We start from the raw sequence: 25,544 nt of genomic DNA, 5'->3' as shown, positions 1-25,544 counted from the left end.
TTTGACGAACAAATTTGTAGGTAGTTGTTTGTATAGCAGGAGAACATGCCAGAACATGGCGACATTGTTGCCTGTAGATAAGCAATTTAGCCAGGGCAGTACGACTTCTAGCCCCACGCAGTAGTGATACATGACCGCACGCCGGTGCGATGCTCATCCAGATCGACAGGAGCAGGGGTGGGGATTGAACCCAGGATTCTGGGTTCTGCAGCGCGAGCTTTCGCTCCACGTATACCCTATTTTGAAAAACTTATTGTGGCGTTGTGGGGGGAGAAAGGTGAAAAAGAAATTACACAGTTTTTAGTCTGCGCCATTCCTGTATGTTGTTTTTCTATTCTCTGCTTTAGTTTATATATTTATCAAGCGCGTTTTTCTTGCATCTACGCAGCGCAGCAAACCATCACAATGTCTAACCAACCAGCCCATATCCAAGCAAGATTTGTATAATTAGCATCCGTGCTGTTTCCGATTCTTATTTGTCATTTATGATTTAAATAAAAAATATTGGGTTGTGTGTATGTTTATACAGCCAAAAACTTGGTCTGCCTCAACGGGCAACGATTCTCCCAGCTGTAGATGAGCAATTTAGCCAGTGCAGTACAACCGCTAGCCTAGGGTTTTTAACGTGCACTACGCAGTAGTGATATACGACCGCACGCCGGTGCGATGCTCATTAAGATCGAAACGGGCAGGGGTGAGGATTGAACCCAGGATCCTGGGTTCTGTAAAGGAGCTTTTCTTCGAAGTGCTCCGAGCTGGTGTGCGCTACCCAACCGGCCACCGATCCCCCGATTTAAATAAGATTAAACCCTTCACTGCGGAGCGTAGGGAGAAATAGGAGTTACGTTGGGGAACTCGCCGCCGCCGGGGGGGTCGGAAATGTAAGAGGAGGAGTGGGAAACTCGCCGGGGCGGAGTCAAAAGAAACTCCTCCCCTCCCTCGTGACGTCGCATCGGAGAGATTCCCGCCGAAGGCGAGCCTAGCCCCCCAAAATCTGTACGAACAAGACGAAGGGCGAGTTAGTACTCATCTTGGTAGCAATGCCACCAGATCGGCAGGAACTTCTTCTTCGAGTTTCATGCTTGAAGGAATACGTGAACAGAGACCCAATGTCCACGAGTGTCGACATGCTTTTTATAGTACTTTGCCTTACCATACAGTAAAAAAAAATTTTCGTCGTGTTTTTGGTGGCGAAATGAGTAATAAAAACCGCCGCCAAAGAAACGTTTTTGTTTGTGGGGATTTTCTCGGGTCTGAGGAGGCTAGGAGACATTCAACTCTTTCCAGTGACCTATTGTTTATTAATTTACGTGACGTGACTTTGTGCTACGTGACGTGACGGCACTTAACACCTTGACGTCACGCGACACACGTCAGGTCATATGACGATTGTTGTGACATGCTTTGCTTTGGGATATGAATTTTGTTGGTACGTAAAACGCTCTTGGTTTAGCGCTAGTAACCTCCAGGCAGTAGCCTACGTAGCCAGAAAATGTTTTCAGGGGGTGTTTTTTTTTTTGCTGAAACCGTTCAAAATGGAAAAAAAGAAGAAACAAGATAGATAAAAATAAATTGCACCAACACAGTTTTAGTTAATGTTTTTCTGTTTCTCAGAAGACAAAAATTCAACTTTTTTTTGTCAGATCTCGTTCGTTCAATATTTAAAGAGGGAAACTTTAATGGTTAACAACGAAAACACGCAATCATAAAACATAATAATTGGCTTTGATCAAAAAAGTCCAGACAGTCCCACAAAATATTCCGGTGCGTACAGGTCTCTGTGGAACACTCGGGTATCCAATGACCAAAAAACTACGGAAAAGTTCCAGAGAAAATTGAAGTGTATAACACGATTACACATAAAAACTGCAATGCGCACTGGGGCAATGAGCAAGTGAAGCGTCACGCTCATTGTTCCTGCGCGGATCACATTGTTCAGAAATTATCGTGCTATGGTCATGCTTCGGGTTCTTTCCCTTCTTCAATGTCGTTTTACGAGAAAGGGGCAGAAAAAAGTACTAATTTCCATCATTTTGTGGGGTCTAAACATTTAGTGGAAGCCGCCTTCGGTCGATAGAAAGAAGCGAGAAGTCACTTTCGGGGATGACTTGGATGTACCGGTGAATGTTCAAAAGCGCAACCCCTAGCAAGTGCTTCTCGGACGTTCAAGCTCTCAGGTGTGAATTGGGTCTTCGGAGTCTCGAAAACGAACGTTCCGTTTCAGCGGTGCTAACAGGCATGGTGGCCAGGACTTGCAGCAGGTGGTTTACGTTAGGGTACTAGGCCTCCGGGCAAAGGCAAGTGTCCTGTACCGCTGAGACGGGCTAAGCGGTGCGGTCCTTCCACATCTGTGTCCAAACCAGAACTTCCACAGGTAGTTTATTTAACGAAACGAATGCCCCGCATAGGCTAGAGATTTGCTCGAACTTGAGGCTTCCGACATAGAGACTGACGTCGTTGGCCACAACATCGCTCTCGCCCAGGAAGAACGATGCTGCCAGACGTGAATGTGCCGACTCTGCTGGAAACCGTAATGACACGCTTGAAGTTGTAGGTCAATGATCATTCTTGAAAAAAGCGTCGAGCGACAGTTTGGCTATTGAACTCATTACTTTCACGACTCACGTGCTGCACGAAAGATTATAAACATTACTCACTGCAGCGATTAAAGAAGTCAACAAGGTACGCTTTGAAACCAAGTGACAATGAACATTCCAAAGTTGCTTCCACGGTGAATATGATGCCACATTTTTCTCTCGTTTCTTTTTACAGCGGAGCTGTTAAGGGCTAGGTTCCCCAGGATCGTAACCGTGTATATCGACACAAACCTACCTGGACAGCTACCGCCATCTATAAGCGACGGTGGCAAGCACACAACCAGTATGGTTTCCGCCGTCGCTAGCAGATGGCGGCAACCTTTCCAGCTATAATAGAAATGGATAGTTGGGCGCGTTGGTAGGAATTCATCGTAGGAAACAGCGCGAAAAACAGACGACGACGACGAAGACGCACACAGTGTATTGAGTACAGCTCCGCTGGTCGTCCCTCTCCACGAGAGTGGAAAGGCTAAACGATTTTTTGTTTCATTTTTTTTTATCAAGGAGGATGCTCTTTTCCTTTACATTTTGGTTGGTGTATTACTGAAAATAGGAGTGCATGCTAGTAAACTCTAAAAAAGGAAAAGACGGAATAAAAACAAGAAGAAAAAAAAAAGCGCTAAGCTGTTTGTCATTTCGTCGTCATGTTTCGATTGTATGGTTGGCTGCCCTGAAATTGTCGTCGAGACCTTGAGATTTAAAGGGAAGGGGAATTTAGTGAAGCAGCCTGCATTCTCCGAGGCGATGCCAGCGTTCTTCGAGGTCAGGATTTCGCGGCTTTTGTGACGCCGGAACCTGAGTCATTCGCACCTGCGAGCCTGAAGAAAGGCTTCGGTTACACGGACGAGTTTGGCGAGAGCTCTTCGGAGAGCCGGAGCCGGACTTGCGTTTTTGACGTAGTCTACGTACAGTGTCGTCATCTTCGTTTTGCTTTGGAATGCTGTGGGCTCGGCCTCTTGTCGTAGTGGGTGGTCGAACAGAAAAAGAAACACATATGATTTTTATTGCCATGACAAATGAACGACACGCACACACACACACACACGATCAAAATGACACCGGAAAGGGGAAAGAGGGAAATAGAGGGACGTTGAAATTTCGGGGGGTGTTTCGACTTTGAACACCCCCCTGGCTACGCCACTGCCTCAGGGCATTTCTTCATGAGCTGTGTTTTAGGTGTCTCCATTTCTTTCCACCCTATTGACTTTCCCCGTCAGTTTCCCCGCTAAAATTAGCGCGGAAACTAAGTTTGTTTACAGGTCACGTGACATGAAGTCATGTGACATTATTTTCCCCGCTAAATATAGCAGGAAAACTGAATTGACGTTGAGGTTACATGGCGTCAATTTTCCCGCTCAATCCAGCGGAGAAACTGAATGTGTGTAGGACACATGACACGATGTCACGTGACGTCATTTTTTGTCGCAAAATTTAGCGGGGAAACTGAAATGGTGTTCATGTCACGTGACATCGATTTTATTGCTAGCGGCTAAACTGAATTTATGTTCATGCCACGTGGCGTCAATGTTTCCGCTAAATCTAGCGGGAGAACTGAATATGAGTATAGGTCACGTGACATGTCACGTGACAAGTTTTACGCTAAATTTAGCGGGGAAACTGAATTTGTGTATAGGTCACGTGAAATGAAGTCACGTGACTTCATTTGTCCCGTTAAGTATAGCGGAAAAACTGATTGGCGTTGAGGTCACGTGACGTCAATTTTCCCGCTAAATCTAGCGGGGAAACAGAAGTTGCGTATAGGTCACGTAATATAGTCATGTGATGTCATTTTCTCTGCTAAATTTAGCGGGGAAATTTTACCGGTATTGAGGTCACGTGACATCAATTTTCCCGCTAAATCTAGCGGGCAAACTGAAGTCATGTGACGTTACCGGCCACGGCTTCACGAATTGCGGCTTCTCGAAATCCGTAGCAACTAGCCAAAGAACTTTTCACATTAAAAATAGCGCAGTACTAACGTCGTGAGACTCATTTTTAGTAAGCAGTGGTTCCAAAAAGTGCTTTTATTTTATCAAGCTTTCCCGAAATTGAAATTATAAATAGAATCACGTTGCTATACAAAAAATCTGTCTCGTAAATGTTTTTTCATAAAATTTTTATTTTTGACATATACGCACACCTACCAGACATATGCATATTTTTTATATAAAAAAAGGTAATTCCCTTTTTTTTTTTAATTCATGGGAGGCTTTAGAGATCTGAATCTTTCGTCGTACCTATCTACGCTTGCACAAACTAAATACTTAGAGGAGGCTTCCCCACATCAACACCTTTACTGCGGAGAAGTACGCTTCTCAGTCAAGTAAAAACAGCCACGTGTACCCTGTGCCATCCCAAATCCACCGATCAATCGCGTAATTGCGCACAGTTAAAATTAATCATTCAATTTAATTTAATAAATTTGTATATATTTGATTAGCGTTATGAAGGAGGTAACAGTTGCAGTAATGCTAACTTTCATAATAAAATGAGCAGAAAATGTTACCTTTTTGGTGACTTCTACTCACTGAACTTCGTCTGTGCAGTTAACTATGGACGGATTAATGGTGTAACCCAAGATCTGATCAAATAGTTACGTGCCCGCGATGGGCGCAGCATGACAAACCGGGGAAGCAGGATATTTAATTTTAGCAGCAATGGCGAGTGCTCCGAAATCGTGTTTCAGGTATTGTGGTTCCGTGACCAAAATCGCTGCGGCAAGCGGCACTCCGGCACAGTTCACAAGGATTCGTTTTATATGTGCCGTTCACGAGTACTTACAATCACTGTGGTGCCCAATGTTGCCTGCAGCAAGCGGCGGACGCGCACAATGGGTTTCATTGGCCTCCAATAACAACCTCCGTGCCTTTTTTGTCTTTTTTTTAAATTTATTTATGAAGACACAGGGGCGTATTAAACGCAGAAAACAGTCTCGAGTTGCCTTTGCTTAGCGTTTTCTTTTAAAGCTAGTTGTCTCAAACACATTTGGGTTATTCACCAAGGAACGCGAATACAACATGTTCAGACACAAAAAGAAGAATAAAAAAGGGACGCGACTTGTCAAAGACTGCTCGTGATACCCAGCCACACAGGCTAAATCCCTCTAAGGCTGAGCACACCACCGAAGTAGGAAATAAGGACACGAAAAACCTAACACAAAAAAACATCTTAACATTAGAGCGCTCGTTTTCACGAAAACCCGCCGGTGTCAGTGCGACCGTCCGTTTGTCCGCGTCATGCGTGACGTCGCGAGGAGAGGGGTGGTGAGGAGCAATCGTGTTTACGATTCCATGTCTCACCACGGTGGCAGAGAGAGAGGGAGAGGGTGACGCGTGCTGGCGCCAGCGCTTCGGTCCAACACGAGCGTCGCACAGCTGGCGCGGAGCCAGAGACGAGCAGGCGCTGCGCCACTTTGGAATACGGCCCAGCTCAGGTGCCGCTCCGGCGATGGATGTGATTCTTTCCATAGGTGACAAAGGGAGTGAAAAAAAAAATTGAGAACGGGTCATAAACGAATGGAAAGGGGTTATAAACGACATGAAATCGGGGATAAACGAATGGCAAGAGGTCCTAAGCAAGTGGAAAGGGGTGACGAGGGGTGAGAAAGAACCAATGCTAACGCAATTCCATCGAATGATTCGCATTGATGGTCGAACAATTTTTTACTATTAATATTACTAATAATATTATTATATTTTTTTGCGGGGATTTCCAGCGTTTTTAGATTTATCGGTTAACGAGTTCCATGGAAGAGCGTCGTTCGAAAACGGTTTTTCTCTGCTGCCTGCCAGCGAGCAGATATGGGCGGATAGCGTTCCTAGCGTCACCAGCGGCAAAATATCCACGGGCAACAGAAAAAAAAAGTATTCAAACGACGCGTTATTTTTTTCTCAATCTTTTGTGAAAAATTGTATGTTTAACATAAAATCTACAATAGGTATGTAGCTTTCAAGTTTTGAAAAGCGCCCCTCGCGGGCAAAACAAAAGACCTTTAGATCGCGTTTCGATAGTGCGTTCTTGCGCTCCCTCAAGTTGCCGATATTCGCTATGAAAGAGAACATATATCAACAAACTAGTCCAAGTTCTTCTATAAACAAAACAGCAAAAAGGAGTGCATTCTTGGCGTTTCGATAGGATGCTAAAGCCACAAGCTGTACGTTTTTCGTGATATTATTTTGCTTTCCTTTAAGCGCGTGACCAGACGCCGACAGACGCTAGCGTTCGAACATAGCTCGTGTCTATGTTCGTTTATGATCGAGTGATATAACGCCACCTTTATGGTCGCGCCTTGCAGACGCCGAAGTCAACATTACGTGGTTGCGTCTTGTGTACACGCTCGTGCCCCCTGGCCGAGTGCCACAAACCTATAAAAGCACTTTCCACCGCAGACAATATACATCCAATGTTCCTTCGGTTCAGCCCATAGCCGTATATGGAGAGAGTTTGGCCATTCATTGGAAAGTATAGGAGGCAAACAAGGAGGCGCCATTGGCCGAAAGCGGGCTGGGAATGTTCCAGGGCGTCTTCGGAAATTCGAATATGACCAACCGGAAGCCGGAAATAATATCCTGGCGATGGTCGCGAGGAACGAAATTAATATATGCGTCGGAGTACCTCTTGGGGATTGACAATATGGTGCACGTGATGTTTCAATCACGGTCATCCAAAAGCATGGTAGAAGAGCGCGACTTGCGGAAGGATCGACATAATCCGTACGCCAGGCGCCGAGGGCCAGGAATCTGTCGTCCGAGCGGTCCCACTCTGTTCGAGCAAAAGAGTTCGAGCGGCACATCATTTTCTTACATCCTTTTGCATGATCATAATCGAAACATCACGTGCACCTTTATTTCAGCCATGAAGAGTTACTACATTTAACCCTTATGCTCTTATTAAAACTGTTTCTCGTTACCACCGCTAGGGGATTCTTTTCGGCTTCTGTTTGACCAAGAGAGCATGCTGCCCTGGCTCTGCCTGCTCCTCCCATTGACCAAACTCTCTTTATACACGGTTCTGGTTCAGCCGCTTCTCTCCATAGGGCAGACTGACAGCGTAGCGAGTGCCATCGAGCGGACACGCCACGAAAAGACGCCAGGCGTTCCACAAAGCTTTTCAGCTTACTTTGGTCTTGTTACGTTGAGTACTGCGAGGGAACTTAGCCTCCTGCTGTCTTCTAGGGGCAAGCCTAGTCGTTTGAAATTTGTTGATAGCTCGTCTTGGTGCACGGATTCATCCGTGTATACACTCAGGCATCAAGAAAATAATGCTGCAAAAATCTGCCCCCCCCCCCCCCCCCAAAAAAAAAAGGACAGAGAAAAAGAGAGGGAGAAAGAAGAATAAATTAAGGTAGTTGAAAGTTTGGAACCATTCTTTTATTAGATATATTGTTTAGTTGCAGCTATAAGACGTTTTGCTCCAAAACGCGAAGTCTCCATAGTTTGCGGACCTTGAGGCATGGGAACACTCCGCTGTAAAAACTGCCAACACTTCCTAGATAACAAATCCATAGTACTGATAGAGATGTCGTCATCAGCGAAGGCCAACACTGGCTCATGATTGGATACGACGATTGCATCAACATTCGGCTCAAACTTTAGTCGGAGCCGAGCACTGGCGCAGTACTCGTTTCAAATCTGTGTCCAACGTTGGCCTTTTCTGCTAACTCAGAAATATCAGCACTACAGCCTTGTTTTCCAGGTGGTGTGGAAATTGCGGGGTGGAGAGTAGGGTGCTCCGAGGGTGTGCCTCCTACTATGATGTGTTTGAATCTCGCTTAGCACAACCCAAGCTTCGAAACTGCGCCGGTTAGTGCGTTCGAAGTTCCGTCACTATTCGCGTTTTAACCGAACCCGGAGGCGCGGTCGCAAAAAGCTGGACTGCCAAAGCCCCAGTTTTTCAATGTCATTTCTCAAAATTTGAAGCGCGAGCTTTAGCTCCGCGTGCTGTGAGCTGTGGTGCGCTAACACCACCGGTCCCTTTTTCGCACCAATGCACTCGTATTCGACGAATCGAGAGCAGAAATTTTGAGAAGACGAAGAAGAAGAATGGGAGCTCGGGGATGGGTTCCAGCGACGATGAGGGCCCCGAGGAGGCTGAGAACTCGAGGGCCTCGCTCGCCCAGCACGGCTACTCCGTCGGCAAAACGCTCGGGGCAGGCTCGTATTCCACCGTCAAGTACGTCCTACTATCTTCAGCTGCACTCTGTTTTATTCAAACAGATTAGAGAGGGCATAGGCTATAAACTGAACACATTTCAAGTGACCAATACACCATTGTAGCCACCTGCAATTAATGAGAGAATCAGAAATGTATCATGATGTCTATCTCTGCAAGTTTCAGTCTCTACAACGTAGCCACTATTAGTAAACAAAAAACCTCAGTGCAGAGGAAGTTGGAGATGTAGAATGGGACAGCAGCGACACCTGCTTAATAATTGAAGCAAACGCAAAATTTGACAGACGATGAATTTTCCGCATGGAGACGCAACTGTGGCATTTTTCAGACGCTATCTCCAAGTTTGCATGGATCATAACGTACTAGAGAGCTTACTACTGCTCGGTCACGTGGTTTATCGGCCCTGTTTGCAATACCAGCTTCGAGGAGGTGACGAAAGATCAGATCAGAAAAGGTTTATTAAAATGATTGGGTTCTGCCACACCTCTTGACTGAAGTCATCTGGTGTGACGGGATGATTAGGAAGAGATGAAGCGGGTGAGGAGGAGGGGGGAGGGGTATTAGATGAGGTGTGTGAAGTTCACTGCCTTAAGGTAGGTGAGTAGAGACCCCAAGATCTTGATCTTGTTTGTGTTTTCTTAGTGGTTTGTTTGTTTCGCAGTCCCATATTTGATGTTTACAAGTAGCCGGGGTTTTGAAAGTCTTGCAGTTAAGGTCGAGATCAGGGTCGTCGTCTTCGTGTGACCTACAAAAATTTCCTTCTCGGCACAGGCGTTAGGGCTGTGTTGGTGGCGATGCGCCGAATGCGTACCCTCTCCCATCTTGAGTAATTGGATGGAAAAGGGTAAGCTTCTTCTGGCAGCAGCAATGCCAGTCGTTGTTTCCAAGCTGTCCTACTTGCCTCTTTCAATTCATCGAGGTCCAGATCCCCTGGTTGGGTTGTGACGGGGGAGCCGTCGAGACCTAATGCAGCGTGAGAGGCTCAATCCACGCAGTCTCGTGGGCCTCCTTGCTTCCCGGGATTCCCTGGTGTCCCGGGTTTCATGCGATGTGCGAACTGCCTCCTTTAGGCGAAGGATCTTAGCTGTACGTTTAATTTCTTTCGCAATCTTATTCCTACAGCCTATCCTTCTGCACGCCTTGACTGCTTCGCTAGAGTCCGTATATACGTACATGTGTGCGGCTGGACTGTACTGAACCTGATCTTCAAGGGCCCAGAGTACGGCCAATAGTTCAGCAGTTTTCGTGCTGCTGCTATTGAGCAGATATTTGCTTTTTGATTCGCCGGTGCCAGTTGAGTGCATTGCTATGGCCGTGGTTCCGTCCTCGTTCCCCGCGGCGTCGGTGCAAATTACTTCCGTGGTTCCCTGTTTAAGAATTGCCTTCACTTCTCTCCTGTGGCGTTTTGCTTTGCTTTCACTGCGTTTTGGTTGGGTCCTGTTTTGATTCTTCGGTGTGGATTTCAGGTTCACTACCGCCTTATCCTCCCAGGGAGCGTTCGGTGGTGCGATATGGAGGCTTTGTTGCGGTGTCTTTTGGAGCATTTGGAGGATGATAAGATCGGCGGGTGATCTTTCCAGTTCATCGAGTTGACTTCTTCTCACTTCGTTTGCGATATCCTCGAGGGAGTTCATCTGAGCGGCGCTTCTTAAATCCGTAAGTCTGGTATACTCGGGCAACCCAGTAACCACCTTAATGGCTGAATGGTTAAGTATCTCTAACTTTCTTATCTGGGTTTTTGTTAGCCGGAGGAAATGAGCAGCACTCGTATCATATTCTTCAAGGCCCTCTCGTTTGCTCCCCACGCCTTGTTAGTCGTTCTCCTTATAAAAGTGAGTCCCTGTTTCCATTGAGATTGTGTTTGTTTTACCTAGTTATGAACGCCTCCGGTTTCATCAAAGGTTAGTCCAAGAATTTTTATGCTGGACTTTCTCTCGACCCTCGTTCCTTCAATGTGCAGGCAGATGGTATCCCCGATGTTCTGCTGCCTGGCTTTTTTGCTTGCAGCAACCACATAGTTGGTCATTTCGACCGAGATCTTCATCCCGGTTTCCTTAAGGAACCCAACGGTGATGCCAAGCGCTTTTTGCAAGTGTTCCTCTTGGGTTTTAGCTTCCCTTGTTGCCGTACAGATACTAATATTGTCGGCGTAGATTGTGAAACTTACTTCTGCCGCTTTTCTTTCCAGTGCTAAAGCGATGTCCGTCACGGCCATGTTGAACAACGTGGGGGAGATAACGGTGCCCGGGGCTACTCCAATCGCATTATTTGAGATCGGTCCATTGGTGCTGCCCATGTGAACGCTGTAAGTCCTGTCCTGCAAGAAGGAATTTATAAAAATTCAGCAGTCTGCCTCGGATGCCCCTTTTCTCGGCCACTTTTATGACCGTTTCATGCGGTATGGAATCAAATGTCTTTTTAATGTCAACTGCCACGATGGTATAAGGTTGTCCTTTTTGGGGGGAGTAGATGTTATGTCTCGGTGTATCATGGCCAAGCTGTCGTGCGTTGAGAGGCCTTGCCTAAATCCTGTTTGCATAGGGCGCAAGTCTGCTTTGTGTTTCCAGGAGCTGCGGGAAGAAGCTGTTTCCGGCTTGAATTGCTAACTCAGCTTTTGATATTCCATGTTTGAGAGCCAGGTTGGCTCCCATCCCTTTGCTTTTAGCCTTTCCGCACATCCCTGTGCACGTGCGCCGGGTGTTTCTGAGCCCTGTCTTCTCGTTGAAGGATCCACAGTGCGTTTACCATTTTAGCCGACCTCCAGTGTGTAGCTTTTGCTTGAGCCGTAGCAAGATTGAGCTTGATTTTGAGTTTTTTGTCTCGTTTCTTTTTTCTGTACAGTTGTAGGGCTTGAAGCCGGCTGGCTCATAGGTTAAGTAGATGTAGGTCTGGCGCGGGTGCGTCTTCTCGCACTTGGTACTCTTCTTTTGCGCCGGCCATGGCCAACTGTATTCAGCGTGTGAGGTCGTCTGTGCTGCTCTCTGCTAGCAGCGTTCGGAACCTATCCCATCTAATAAAGTGGACCTCTTTCTCGCACCAAAACTGATGTGCAATTTAATACTAATGGGAAAGTGGTCGCTTCCCATGGGGTCCGGCTTTGTGTGCCAGGTCACCCTTAGGGTCTTGGTTGTCCATGTTAAGTCCGGTGTTGTATCCGATTCCCTTGGGTTGAGTCCTAGTCTGGTTGGTGGGTCGGGCTCATTCCTAAGAAGAAGCCCTAGCTGTTTGCACTCGCTGTTAGGCTTCTTCCGCGTTGGTTTTCTCGCTTATAGTCCCACGTTGTGTGTTGGGCATTGAAGTCGCCGACCACCAGTGTAGGCATATTGCCGTGTTTCACGTCATCTAGCCATGACATGTTATTTCCTTCCCGTCTGTGCGGTCTGGTATTGGTATTAAAGATTCTAGAGTCCTTATCCCCTATTCGTACTTTGACGCCCACGACTTCCTGCGCGTTGTTGCAGAGATGTTGCGTGTTGAGTTGTGCCTGGGAGATATCCTTGGCTGTCAGCGTTGCTATCAGCAGGCATGGGGTTCTCTGATGTATCACGGTCGGTCTTGGCGGTGATTTGCGTATACGTGTTTTAACCTCTAATTTTGATTGAGTCTGCTTTTGTTTCTTGCAGCAGGATGATCAGCCGTTTGTTGTCACCCATTTTATCCAGTCCTTTTTTGAATTCTGCTGGCTTTTGTCGGAAGGTTCGGCAATTCCACTGTAAGACACATGGAGTCTTTTTACTTTTAGATCTTCGCGTACGGGTCCTATTTATTTCTTGGTCGGTTCATGACATCGAGAGCCTGCAGAATGCAGTTCCCCCAGTGACGCAGTCCCTCCATTGAATGCAGTCCCTTCAGCGCTGATCGTCTGCAAACGTTTTTGCCTTTCTTCCTGCTTTCCTCCCCGCCACAAGAAAATGCAGCGCATGCGCACTTTCGAGCCATCGCCGCAGGAGGTGTCCGCCATTAAACTGCGAACGCTCCCCATCTCTTAAGCCTAGGCTTTCTGTCACGTACTGGCAATCGGAGCTGCCCGCAATCTGCGCGTGCTTCTTCGTGTGCCGGTAAAAAAAAAAGAAAAAAAAGAAGAAGATAAAAAAAAGGTGAATTCTTTATTTATTACATGGCAGGGCCTTCGTTTGGGGAAATTAATATAGCTACGATAATACTCGCGATACATTTACGAATCAACAAACAATTGCAGCTGACGACATTTTGTGCCGTTTGAAACAGATCCGTTTAATAACATGCAACCGTAGTCAAAACACGGGTGACTTTTCAAGCACCACCCATTTGCTGAGGCACCTGTATGAATGGCAGCGCACGGAACGAAAGTATGACGCCGCCTTTCAAGTCTTCTTGCAAGGAGGCCTCGGTAAATGGGAGTTTTAGAATAGGTCGCCTTAATGCTTTGAGTTCCCCAAGAAGTTTGAGGCGTCCCATTGCGACTGGCAAGAACTTCTGCGCATACGCAGTGATATGCCCCAAGCTACTAGGCGGAACCGTTGGGGCCTCCTTTTCTAAACATCTCCAAAGGCCACTTTAGAGCCACTAAATAAGCTACGCTACAGGCTAACAACACTTACTCTTCCTGGGTCTTAAATACATGGTTGCAAGTCCTCTGGAGCTTTATCTAAAATCACAGGAAAGGCTTTTCCGATCTCCACAAATGTTTCAACAGTTCGCGATAAAGCAAAACATTATTACAAGAGCCTCCTAACACCGAATATAATGCTGAGGAAGCCGCACTTTTGAATCATTACGATCGGGAGTTGCGTCTGCTCTGCCATAAGCACCAAGATGGCGGCGCTTACCGGTGAACAGAGTGCCAATACTCAAAGCGTAGCTCATTTAGTGGTTCCAGTCAACTTCATAATTACAGTAGGACATGACCTTTTATAAACAGCACTTTTGCACTTTAACATGTCACGGAAACAGTGCGAACCGCTCAAGTTCTCCATATGGGCGAGCGAGGCAAGCGCGCGTCAAACACACAAAAGTACCGGCCACTGAAAAAAGCGCTTTCGCAAAACCGAAAAGAAGAAACAAGCGAGAGAGCTACAGAGTTCTGTGTATGATAAGGCTTTGGCTAATGACTTTCGGCAGGTGCGTGATGAAGGAGGGCGTCACGTACGCCTGCAAGATCGTGTCCAAGGAGCTGACGTCGTCCATCTACCAGACCAAATTCCTGCCTCGGGAGCTGAAGATCCTGGGCTCGACGAGGCATCCGCACATTGCCCGCATCTACACCATCATCGAGGAGCCCAAAAAGGTCTTCATCATCATGGAGCTGGCTGGCGGAGGCGACCTACTCGAGAAGATACAGGCATGATGACTGCAATCTTTGTAGTCATTGTTTTGCCAAGGAGGTTTGAAAAGACCGTGAGGCATTCTGGCCTCCTATTTGACTATACTTAGAGACTTTTTTGTTTTGTTTTGTTGCAACTTGGGTATTTTTACTTACGTTCCAGAAGTATAGTTTTAGCTGTGAAATTTTGAAAATACTCCTGAATTATTTTTTTTTCTTCATTCTTTACTTCATCGGAAAAGATTAGCTGCTTTTAAAAGGCGCCCAAGTGGCTGACACCGGTCGCGCTGCGCTATGCATAAAACAGGTATTTACTTTACAATGTAAATATTACTTAACATTGTCCCTGTCGTAATTTTTTTTTATTGTGAGCTTTATTAAGTTTTTTTTGTGTTAAGAAATGCTCTTGCGAACTGTTAGCCAATATATTTTTTTCTTGTCTTAAGAAGCTCAAACAGTGTACGCCTGAAAAAAAATAATTTGAAAGGTAAAAAAAAAACTGACCTTTTTTTTTTTTTTTCTTTTACAAGTTACATTTTGTTTTACACTAAGTCCGAACGCAACCGGCGCTACGATTGGGCGGGAGTCAATCAAGCAGCGCCAAACAAAAGTGCATCGTCATGGGTGCTCGTCCTCTGCTTGCGTTGACTATTAACGGCTAAGCCAGTTACGCAAAAAAACACACAAAGAACACACAGGATTATGTTTTACGTTGAGTGGCGCAAGCTACCGTTCGAATTACAAAGGGTATAGCCATTAACATTCATCCAGCCATTCATTCATGGGGCATTTAATGTGCGTGATTGGTGTAGGTTGAGGATAGCAAACCCCAAAAAAACGGCGAACGCGTGACAAAGCACTTTTTAGCGCTGCTCAATTGGCTCCATCAGAATGTAGCGATGATTGCGGTCGGACGGAATGTGTTAGTCCTCTCGCATTTGGAAGCCGGGGGAACCCGAATTTCTCGCAGAGGGTGCGGCGGCTGGACGAGAGGACGACGCACGTCTACTTCATGCAGCTGGCCAGCGCTTTGGCGTACCTGCACAAGAACGACATCGCCCACCGGGACCTCAAGTGCGAGAACGTGCTGCTCACCACCCTCGACGTGGTCAAGCTCACAGACTTCAGCTTCAGCCGATACTGCAGTGAGTGCGCCAATCAAATAATAGCCGTGAACAAAAAAAAAAAAAAAAAAAAAAGAAACGAAGCGATATTTTTCTTATTTCGAACTTTGAGACAACCCGTGACTCACATATAAAAACTGGATGAAGACATTTGAGAGAACCAGCAAAGCGAACCCAAAACGCTATATACAGATATAAAATGAAGAAAGCATGCATCCGGCAATCGGTCGATAATACGTCAGAGTCTACACAAGCTGAAAGAAAGCTGCAGTAAAAATTATGTAAAAACTGTGGTAAAAAAAAACAAAAAAAAACATGAAAGCCGTTTCAACTCCCTTTAACGCCGAATTAAAGTGCAGCTCTTGAGGAGCAGGAGGAGGGGAAGGTACGGAGAGGGAGCTATGCCCCTCCTCCTCTCCTGCTCGCCTCCCATTTAGGGGAAAATCTTCCGCTAAATTTGGCGGGGAAAATTTTCCTCTAAATTTGGCGGGAAAACTTTTTCCTTAATTTAGCGGGGAATGTTTTCTGCTAAACTTAGCGGAGAAAATTTTCTGCTAAATTTAGCGGGGAAATTTTTCCGCTAGATCTTGTGGGGAATTTTTTTTCCGCTAAATTTAGCAGGGAATTTTTTTCCCGCTAAATTTGGCGGGGAAACTTTTCCGCTAAATTTAGCGGAGAAATTTACCCATCATGCACCGCGCGGTTACGCCAACGCCGACGCTGCTTAAGCCGGAAACGGGCGCCTAAGAGCTGCGCTCTAAATGCTACAACTTTGGGCGGTTTGATAGGAGGACGTTCCGCAGCGCACTCGGATCCGCAATCGTCGTCCTACCTGTGGTCAGTTTAGCCAATGAGAAAGGCGCGCAATATCGAACCCCAATGGTCGTATAAATGTCCTACCTTATGAAGAAACGAAACGGGTTGATTTGTTTTTGTTGTTTCAGTGACAAATACCGCCGTCTGCCCGCTTTTGTCTCTGAGAAGGCTATTGGAACATAATAATCGATCGCTCCTCGTTGGTTCACCAAATTAAAAGAACTACCAATGACTAGTTCTGGGTTCACTGCGGTACAGTATCAACACCTCGCTCTTCAATGACAAGGTCATGGTGCTAAATGTTTGATGTCATACCGGTCGCTAACGCTGGGCGCAGATTGGTCACAAATGCCGTGTCAGCGTTCGGCTCGGATTAGTGTCCTCACTGATTGGACACGAACCCCAGCCGAACACTGACGCTGCACTCGCGTCCAATCAGCGTTTTGCGCCGATATCTGACGAAGAAAATACAGCACTATGGCCTTCCTATTTAAACTTCGTTTGACCATAAAAGCTCGTTCATACACTTGTAACCGAGAACGACCAAGAAAGACCAGACCGGTTTTTAAGCCTCTTGCGACATATTAAGACCAGCTCCGCAGCAGCGCACGCGGTTCTAAGACGTCGCAAGAGGCTTAAAACCGGTCTTATCTCTCTCCGTCCTACTCGGTTGCAAATGTGTGAAAGTTAAAAGCTAGAAAAGCATAAACATAAACATACGTATACCAAAATAGCAAATTCAGTGCGCAATCTACGCGTGGTTTGTCTGGTTGGGGATATCAGACACACAAAAAAACAACGAACATCATGACGTTGCATTTTCGGCGCGGCTTGGTTGGCATTAATCAGATCGTAGCCTGGGCTGTGCTCGAAGTTAAGATGAGGCAAAAGACAGGAGGTCTTGCCAGAAGTATACATCTATAGAGACTTCTTGGAGTGTGTAGGGAAATCTGTGTGTCTGTGAGTGTGTTTAAAACAACAACAACAACAACAACAATATACACGTATCTTCGCCATGTCAGCACCTAAAATACTCGAACCAGTAGTCGAAGCCTACTTCTGCCTACTTTCGCTATATCCACATCATCTCTGCACACACATCATCGCTTCATCTATGCTTTCGCTACGTCGTCTATATCTATATCGACCTATATACCACGGTCGAGGAAGATAAAGTTGTCCGAACGGGACACCGCTTCGCCGTGGAACAAGTGTGTCGAAACTCCGCTCGCATGTCTGGCCGACGACGTGAAATGCGCAACATTACTAGGGGCCTGAGAGACCGTCTGTTCGTGCACACGATTTCAGGGTCGCGCGACCTAGAGCACTATATAGCTCCCACGGAGCAGAGTAGCGCAATCCTTTGATCCGCGTGTTTCGCCGACAACATGGCCGACCGAGCAGCTCGGCGCGAGTCACGTGGTGCTCAGGGCTCCAGGAGGCGGCCCGCCCTATGGGAGAATACATGGAGATCGACTCAACACGGCTGATTAAAAAATAAACGCCAAGTTCACACTTTTTGAAACTAGTCTGTCGTGAAGTTGGTAAAGCACTAAACACTTTATCCAAGTTTTAATAATATTGGATGCGTGTGAAAATGTTGCGAAGGCAATTTTCAAAGCAATGGCGTTTGAAGCAGACGATTGTTTTACGCAACGGAGATGGACTTTATGGATTGGCCGGAGCGGGTCACGTGAACGGTGTGACGTCGCCGCGTCGTCTGCTGCATGACGCTCCTCGGGCAATTTAAAAAAAAAAAAAATATTCAGTTATTTAATGGCGCACAACTTAGCGCAAATTATTGTAAACTATTTCCTTATTATGTCAAAAACTATTGTCGTTCCATAGATCCCCAAAATAATCAAGAAGCAGCGATTTTCTCCCGTTCCCCATGCATTTCTGGCCGGAGTTGGAACCCCCGGGCGTTCGCCGCTAGTCGCCGAGAGACGGCGTTCTAGATTGCGCTACTCTGCTCCGAAGGAGCTCTAGCGCGACCGCGCCTGTGCGATGGCAACTAAACCGACAGTGCCCCTGCCGGGAAATGCGCCAAGCTCTACCGAACTTTTATCGCCTTGGCTGACTTTGTTCAGACACCTCTTCCTTCTTTCACAGTTCCTTATGCTTCACCATCGTCGAGATGGGATGCTGCTCTCGTTGCCTTCAAACTCGTTCTCTTTCCGCAGCGAGCGCGGCGACCAAGAAAAAAGAGCTGAGCGCCACGTTCTGCGGCAGCGAGGCGTACGCGGCGCCCGAGATCCTGCAAGGTATCCGCTACCTGCCCAAGCGGGAGGACATGTGGAGCCTGGGCGTCATCCTCTACGTCATGGTTACGGGAGACCTGCCCTTCGAGAGCGGCAACCTGCCCAGACAGCTCAGGCTCCAGATGACGCGCGTCGTTCGCTTCCCCAAGGTGCGGGCCGGTCCGTTCCGAGCGGAACAGTATGCGGCGATAGCCTCTTGAAGCTTGCCAACACAGGTGGCTTTCTCGATACGTGAAGCAGCGACTGAAGAAGCGCGTGGCAATAGTCGATTTATGTCTCTATAGAAAATCTTCTATTTTACCTCAATTTGTTTTCCCAGTATTAAAAAATAACGCCTTAGAAGCTTACAAAGTTGGAGTCTAGTTTCGCTAAGAGCTTGAGCTGCCTCTGTGAGGTTTGTAGGACTCGCTTGCTTAAAGCGCAGGTATATATATATATATATATATTAGGTGATAGATATTACTTGGAGTTCCTTGATGTGGGACCTATTCATATCAGATGAAGAGACTGGCAACGCAGGGGTGTCGAGAACAAGTACCCACAGGCACTGGGCTTGACGAAATGATTGCAGCTGCATGGCGATAATACGTACGCAGTCTATTGCGCGTAGCGTTTTACAATGTCAAAGCATGTTGCTGTAACGTCAGGAGAAATAACTACTGCGTAAATGTTAGATTAAAGTTGATGACAGCGCTCCACCGGAGCCATAATGTCTATGTCAGCGAGAGCGCTACTACTGACGCTTTCAGCTCGTTGGGCGCTATTGTAGCAACAAAGATCTCGTGTACAAAAGAGCCACGGATCACGTCGCTCACCTAAGTCTGCAACACGTCGGCTTTCTCTTTTTCTTTTTAAAAAAAGCATTTAGGCAGAACAAGTGAGACACTGCTCAAAAAAGAAACTCGAACTGAAAAGTGACGCGTACTTTGCACGGAGATAAGGGACACATGGCAAGTGCAGTGCAAAGCAAGCGCGGTGAGGGCCTCGATTAATGAGGGGGAAAGAGAGAAAGTTAAACGACATTTCCAATCTGAAGTCATCTGAGAAGCCAAGGAGTGCGCCATTTTTCCATCTGCAGACGGGAGTTACGAAACTGACTCTTCGAAATTATTTTTTTTTTCTCCTCCAATAACCTGTTTTTAGGATGATGTCTACGAATTATTTCTAGTCGCTTCCTTAACAGCACACTTAACTTACACTTAACTGGCTGATACTTGGGCCAGTTTGGCGCAAGCTTGTGCCAGGCTTGACCGACGTTGTCTCTAGCTCGCGCCTGTCTGACCCAAGCCTGGGCCGAGGAAGTGTGCTACTTAAGTTGCAACAATAATAATTAAAAAAAAAAAAAAACGATGTTGGGTCAGTCAGTGGCTCTTTAAGGCGGCGCTTGACTACGCAGGTGCTTCCGTTGAGCAACGAGCTAAAAAACCTCATCCGCTGCATGCTCGAACCTGTGATCGGGCTACGGGCGAGCATGGGACGAGTGATCCGTCATCCATGGATAAGGCGGTATCCGAGCCCATTCAAGGAGTGAGTTGCATACTTAGCCAACAGGCAATTAGAGTCTCTGGAATCTCGATGCTCGTCGACATTGACCGTCAACTTTTTACATTGTCGTTGGTTTTTTTTTGTTTTGTTTTTAAACTCGAATTACGTGTTTCGGGGTTCAGCAAGCTGCGAATTGGCGGGTCCGGTTTCTGCAAAAAAATTTAACGAGCGAACGTGTTGTTGTAAACGTTGTTTATATATCTATATCTCTCCAAGAAAACTTTGACATTTTTGGTCATTGCACTTCGGGAAGGGAAGTATGAATAAAAAAACCTGCAGAAACCACTATTGTTAGTTGTCTATGAATTGCGATAGCATTCGTCATGTTTTTCAATTCAGGTTCCTCGCTAAATTTAAAGGAAAATCTGAATTTATTTTTATGTCCCATGACGTCAGGTCAGGTTTCGTCAAGTTTCCCGTCAAATTTAGCGGGGAAACTGAATTGGTGCATAGGCCACGCGACATCAATTTTTCCGCCAAATTTAGCAGGGAAACTGCATTGGTGCATTGGTCACGTGAAGTAAATTTTTCGTTAAATTTAGCGGAGAACGTTAGAGGCCAGATACCCGAAAATTTGTGATGAGTAGCTTAATAATTATCTATCGTAGCTGACAAAATAAGAAGGCAGGGAGGAGTCGTCCCGCTTCTGGCGCGACTCCTTCCACCTTTGACAATGCTTCAAACAACTCGTGCACCTCGCGTGCGCGCGCGCGCAGCCAAAGCAAGGCAGAAGGAACAGCGCGTGCAGGTGGCCGGGCGCTCGAAAGACACGCACAGCCGTTCTCGCTCTATCAGTGACTACATACCCTCTAAGAAGCCTGGGGCATCTGCGAGAAAACCTCGGCGAATGACGAAGCTTAAATTATGTTGAGACGTAAGGAAATACGGTCTGCGCTACCGCACCGAGCATGACGATTCACACTGCCCAGTGCCATAAAGGGCAGACCTCTGTTTTTTTTTTCTTTCTTTGTCGCTTTCTGAACATACGCGCGTTCACAGCCTCGTCAAGTTCCCCATGTAGATCGCAGAGACTCGCTCTCCCAAGTGTTTTGCGTGAACGTAGGCGCTCTAGATTCTTAAGTGTTTAGATAACAGAGCTCTAAATGTTCGGCGTCACCCTAAAAGAAGGCCAACGCGGAGTACGTATTGCGAAGTCCTCTTTCGTCTCGGTGCCGCCCTGCAGGCTCAGCCGGAAGATCTACCAGGAAGGGTCGAGGAGGCCGGGTACTCCTGTGGCCCCGGTCGCGGTCCCGCCGCAGGACCCTGCCGTTCCTCCCCCGCCTCGGCTCCCGGCTGGGCCCGGCGAATCCTCCCGTGGCGGAGGAGCCGCTCGTCTCTCCGACAGTGCTTCGAGAACGGCGTCCGATCTGGAATCTCTGGGCGTGAGGAAGGTGGGCTCGGCACTTCAGTTCGACTCGGAAGTTTCAACTGTGTTGCCAAGGGCTGCCCGAAACACACCAAATATTATAGTCGCTGACAGGTTAATATAATAGTTCAGGGTAAGCTCCTCCCATGTCTTGCCACTTTAGCAGAACGAATGGTGGAGAGGAGGCGACCTACTTTCCAGGGTTCACCCTGCCAAAGTGGAAAGTGGTGGGAAGAGCCTCCACTTTCATTTCATTTCATTCATTTATTTATTGGTACCCTCAGGGCCCGAAGGCGTTACAGAGGGGGTGGGATTACAACGTACAAGTTAATGAAACACTCAAATGACGAATCAAGTTCTAGTACGGGTACAGCAGTTTAAAAAAATCAACAGGATTAACAATTTTGGCGATAGATGTGGAAAAGTGATTCGAGTTAGCAGACGTAGGTAGGTAGTGTGGCACTGTGAAATTTCGATTTTATGTATGTGATCATTGTAGGATGGTAGGATTTATTTCAGACAAATATTTTCTGAATTAAACATAAACGATAAGGCTTTCGCGTAAAGAAAGAGTAGGCAAGGTTAGGCATATTTTCATAGAGGTTACGCTCTATGAAACTCTTAACCTGTCACCGACTCCCTCGACGCGGCGTACACCATCTGTCGGCAGCACTTCGCGCTACGCCTGCATTGTCATGGCCTCTGAGGTCCGACGCGCGCGCGCTTCGGGATCTCGGAGGCCACGGCATCGTCTGCGGATTGGTGGCGTAAATATGACCAAAACAGGATTCTGTTTCGAGCGCAGCTCTTAGGCGTTCGTTCCCGTGTTTTGGGGCGTCGGCGTAACTGGAGGAGGAGCGGAGGGTACGGAGGAGGAGGAAAAGAAGTCATGGAGGAGGAGGGGAGGGAATGGAGGAGGAGGGTACGATGGAGGAGGAGAAGCTATGGAAGAGGGAATGGAGAGGAGTAGGGGAGGGTAACGAGAAGGAAGAGGAAAGGGTACGAAGGAGGAGGAAAGGGTACGAAGGAGGAGGCAGGGACGGTGAGCAGGAGGAGGACACGGAAGAGGAGCAGGGGAGGATACGGAGGAGGAGGAGCAACGGGAGGGGAGGGTACGCGGGAAGAGGAGGAGAGGGTACGGAGGGGGAAGGTATGGAGTACCTTCCCTCTTTCCCCTCCGTACCCTCCCGTCCTCCTCCATGCCTTCCCCTTCGTACCCTCCTCTCCTCCTCCTAAAAAGCTGCGCTCTAATTTCGCATTACAGCGATCTGTAAACGACTTTCATTTTTCTTTAACGATGTTAGTTGAGATCTTTTTTTTACTGTAAAATTTTACCATCTGCTTGCACCTCTGTTGTAAATTGCAGCAAGATAACATGAGAACATGATCTTTTTTTTTGCACGCCGTTTAAAGTGTTTAACAGTGTTTGTATGCTGTATGATTGCATCAACATTATAATGCACTGACTTTGAATACTCTATAGTAGGTAACAGGCTAAGAACTCTGTAAAAACACCGCCGCAGCACCAGCCCTTTGCCTTCCACTATACTCCGTTCACCTTTAATGGGGTATCCACACGAAGGAAAAATCCGCCATTTTCCTCCACGGAGCGTGTATCACGTGAGACGTACGTCATCCCTTTTTGATACCTCGCAGCGCCGTTCTCCTCCGTGGCGGAGGCGCGGAGGCTTCGTACTGTTAGCACGAGAGCTCCGCAGGTGGGCGGTGGAGCCGAGGACGGAGTTTTCCCGGTTGTTTTAACGTCACGACATCCGTCCGCGGAGTTCTCCTTCGTGTGGCCGGTATTCACAAGAGGGAGAAACCCCGGAAATTGCCTCCCCGGCGCGCGCATATCCCGATACGAAAACGCGAGGCTTTTGCACATCGCAAAGCCTGACGTTTTCGTCGCAGGATGCGCGTGCCGTAGGGAGATCCCCGGGATTTTTCCCTCGTGTGAATACCGGGGTATCCACACGAAGGAGAACTCTGCGGACAGATGTCGTGACGTCAACAACCCGAGAACCCCAGCTCCCCCTTCAGTGCGGTCTTTTTGCCTTTGCTAACAGAAGTTTATACGCGCAGGCACGCGCAACCAAAGCACTGCGGAAGCCAGCGAGCTCGCGCTGAAGGCGGAGCATCTCGTCTCATCTTTAGGGAGAACGGACTATAAACTTTTACCGCACGTGCGGCAAGCAGGAAGCTCGAGCTCGAGGCAGAGCAGCTAATTATACTCCGTTTCACCTTATGTTGTACCGCAGCGAAGGCTAAGAGCGCGAGCTCATAGCGTTGGCAGCTGCCCTTGGTGCACAGAGCTTGTGCCGCCGCGATGTGCCCTAGAGCAAGGAGCTCGCGCTTGTAGCCTTTCCTGCGGTACAACACAAGGTGAAACAGAGTATAGAGCCCTTTGTTAAAATTCACGCTTCGCGTTTCTTTATTTGGGGCGAGAAGTTTGGGTATCGCCGGCTGGTGGAATAGTTTTCACCCCGGAGTGAGGATACTTCAACTTCCTCTGCTGGTGCAAGCACGTGCAATGTCAAGCATCTATACAGTGTGAAAATTAAAACATAACCGCGTGGGTAGCACATGCACTACTTATAGTGAAGAAAACAGCAGCGCCCTTAGCGAGCCTTCCACCGCGAATAAACAATTTCGAGCTTAGTGCCCCGACTGGTGCTCGATGGCCACCACGCGAAGCGTTTGCGTGAACCTGGCCTTGACAGGCTCGCAATTGCATGGGCTTACCCGCACGTGCAGAGACGGGGCGGCGGCCAAAGGCCCTGCTTGCAATCGCCTATTGGCGACGTGAGCGATCGAAAACTTCGCCGTGGTCGGCCCACCACAATTGGCCATATGCTGACTATGACGTCAGTAAAGGATGTCTCATCGACGGAAATAAGAGGAATGTAAGAACTTCAATTTTGACGGTGTTGGCAGTGTTGCTGTGAGAGCGCTATGATTTCATGCTTTCACCATGCCCTTTACAAACACCATCGAACTTGTTGTTCGCAAGGTAATGACGTCACGAAAGGTAACCAAACAAGGTCACCACCGAAACATCTCGCCGCTAATACCCCCCAATCAGTTCTCCGAACGTGCAAGGCACATACCACGAACGGGTGCACTGCCGCCATTTGCTCGTGCAAGCATGTGCAGCTTACGCGTGAACCTATGCGGAGCGCGAGTTCGTCTGCTTCTTTTGCTTCAGAGCGCCGGTGACGTCAGAACACCGAGCTTCGACTATGTTCTGAATTGACGGACAGTGGGTAGACCTCCAGGCAGTTTCCTTTGAGGTCCACCCACTATCCTTCAATCAGAACCAATCAGAACTCGGCGTCTTTCTGACGTCACTGCAACTCCTGCGCGAGAAACAGACGTCTTTCTCTCCGTATAGCTTTGGCGAGCTTGCACTTCCATGGGCTTGTCCGCACCAGCAGAGACGGCGGTCAGTCGACTTGCTTGCAGCCTATTTTAGTGCTTCGCCGCCAGTTAAGCTTCCAATGGCATCACGAGGTACACGCCTCGTGCATTGGTGCATGTGTACTTGCCACACAAACGCATCAGGGAGCTTGACGCCCAACCGGAAGGCCACGAGTGGCCACGAGGCTCGTTCTCAACTATCAACTGGCTCTGATTGTTCGTGGCCACCGCTATGGTCCTGGACTGTCCGCTACTCTTTCTCACGCTCAGCACGTTTTACAAAGGATGGCAGTGGCGCCGAAGAGCAGCGCAGCGGAGGCAGCAGCGGTTCTCAGGACGGCTCCCGCGAGACGAGCGGCCTGCGCGAACTGAAGCGGCAACAGGCAGTGGAATCGCTGGCCATCGGAGACGACGCGGCGACGTCCAACCAGGACCGGACCAGACGACCTAGCGATGACTTCGCCAGCGGCAAGCAGAGCATAGAGGGCAGTACTGGCAGCGACGCCAGTGCCGCGGCCACCGACGGTTGACGGAAATGAAGAGGTGTCACGTGTCATCTGGGGCGCGGTTACATAAAAGACAAGGCAAGCCCGTTTCTCTCTCGTACGTCATCACTATAGAGTGCCCGTAGCTCTCAAGTTTTGAGCAGCGCTCCAGGCGAGCGCAATAGAATATTTGGCTCGCGTTTCGAACGTGCGTCATCACGCTTCCCCCACTACAGTTTTTTTATACTCCGTTCCATTCTAAGTGCCAGCGTAGTATAGGCAACAAGAGCGAGCTCCGAGCTTGCAGTGTCCCTTCCAAGCACGCGCGCTCGTGCAGTGCCAGCATCGCTCAGGGGAACACGTCTTTGCAAGTAGCTTCGGCTTCGCTATCATGTAAACTGAAACATACGGGCTCACGGAAGCTATGAAAGAACGCAATGAAATAATAAAGCTGACTGGA

The 25,544-nt window shown here is 47.8% G+C and overlaps 1 protein-coding gene across 3 annotated transcripts in view; it reads left to right on the top strand.

Moving 5' to 3' along the window:
* The window catches only part of LOC115330264 (testis-specific serine/threonine-protein kinase 6), a 32,997-nt gene extending 7,705 nt beyond the window's left edge, over nt 1-25,292 (top strand). For 2 of the 3 annotated variants that reach the window (XM_040209167.1, XM_040209168.1), the window contains 6 exons: nt 13,869-14,088; nt 15,041-15,215; nt 18,194-18,420; nt 19,668-19,798; nt 21,000-21,207; nt 24,884-25,292. In XM_040209167.1, the coding sequence (XP_040065101.1) occupies nt 13,876-14,088; nt 15,041-15,215; nt 18,194-18,420; nt 19,668-19,798; nt 21,000-21,207; nt 24,884-25,129 (1,200 nt within the window). In that variant the 5' untranslated portion in view covers nt 13,869-13,875 and the 3' untranslated portion in view covers nt 25,130-25,292. Of the gene's footprint in view, nt 1-10,234; nt 10,425-10,956; nt 11,074-13,868; nt 14,089-15,040; nt 15,216-18,193; nt 18,421-19,667; nt 19,799-20,999; nt 21,208-24,883 lie in introns of all 3 variants that reach the window. The other variant, XM_040209166.1, reaches the window with a different exon arrangement.
* The last annotated feature ends 252 nt before the right edge of the window (nt 25,293-25,544 follow it).

The sequence above is a fragment of the Ixodes scapularis genome, unplaced genomic scaffold (assembly GCF_016920785.2).
Source record: "Ixodes scapularis isolate PalLabHiFi unplaced genomic scaffold, ASM1692078v2 PGA_scaffold1__304_contigs__length_218370807, whole genome shotgun sequence".
Lineage (NCBI taxonomy): Eukaryota > Metazoa > Arthropoda > Arachnida > Ixodida > Ixodidae > Ixodes > Ixodes scapularis.
Note: the sequence above shows the minus strand (reverse complement) of the source record. Positions and strands in the feature narration are given on the sequence as shown.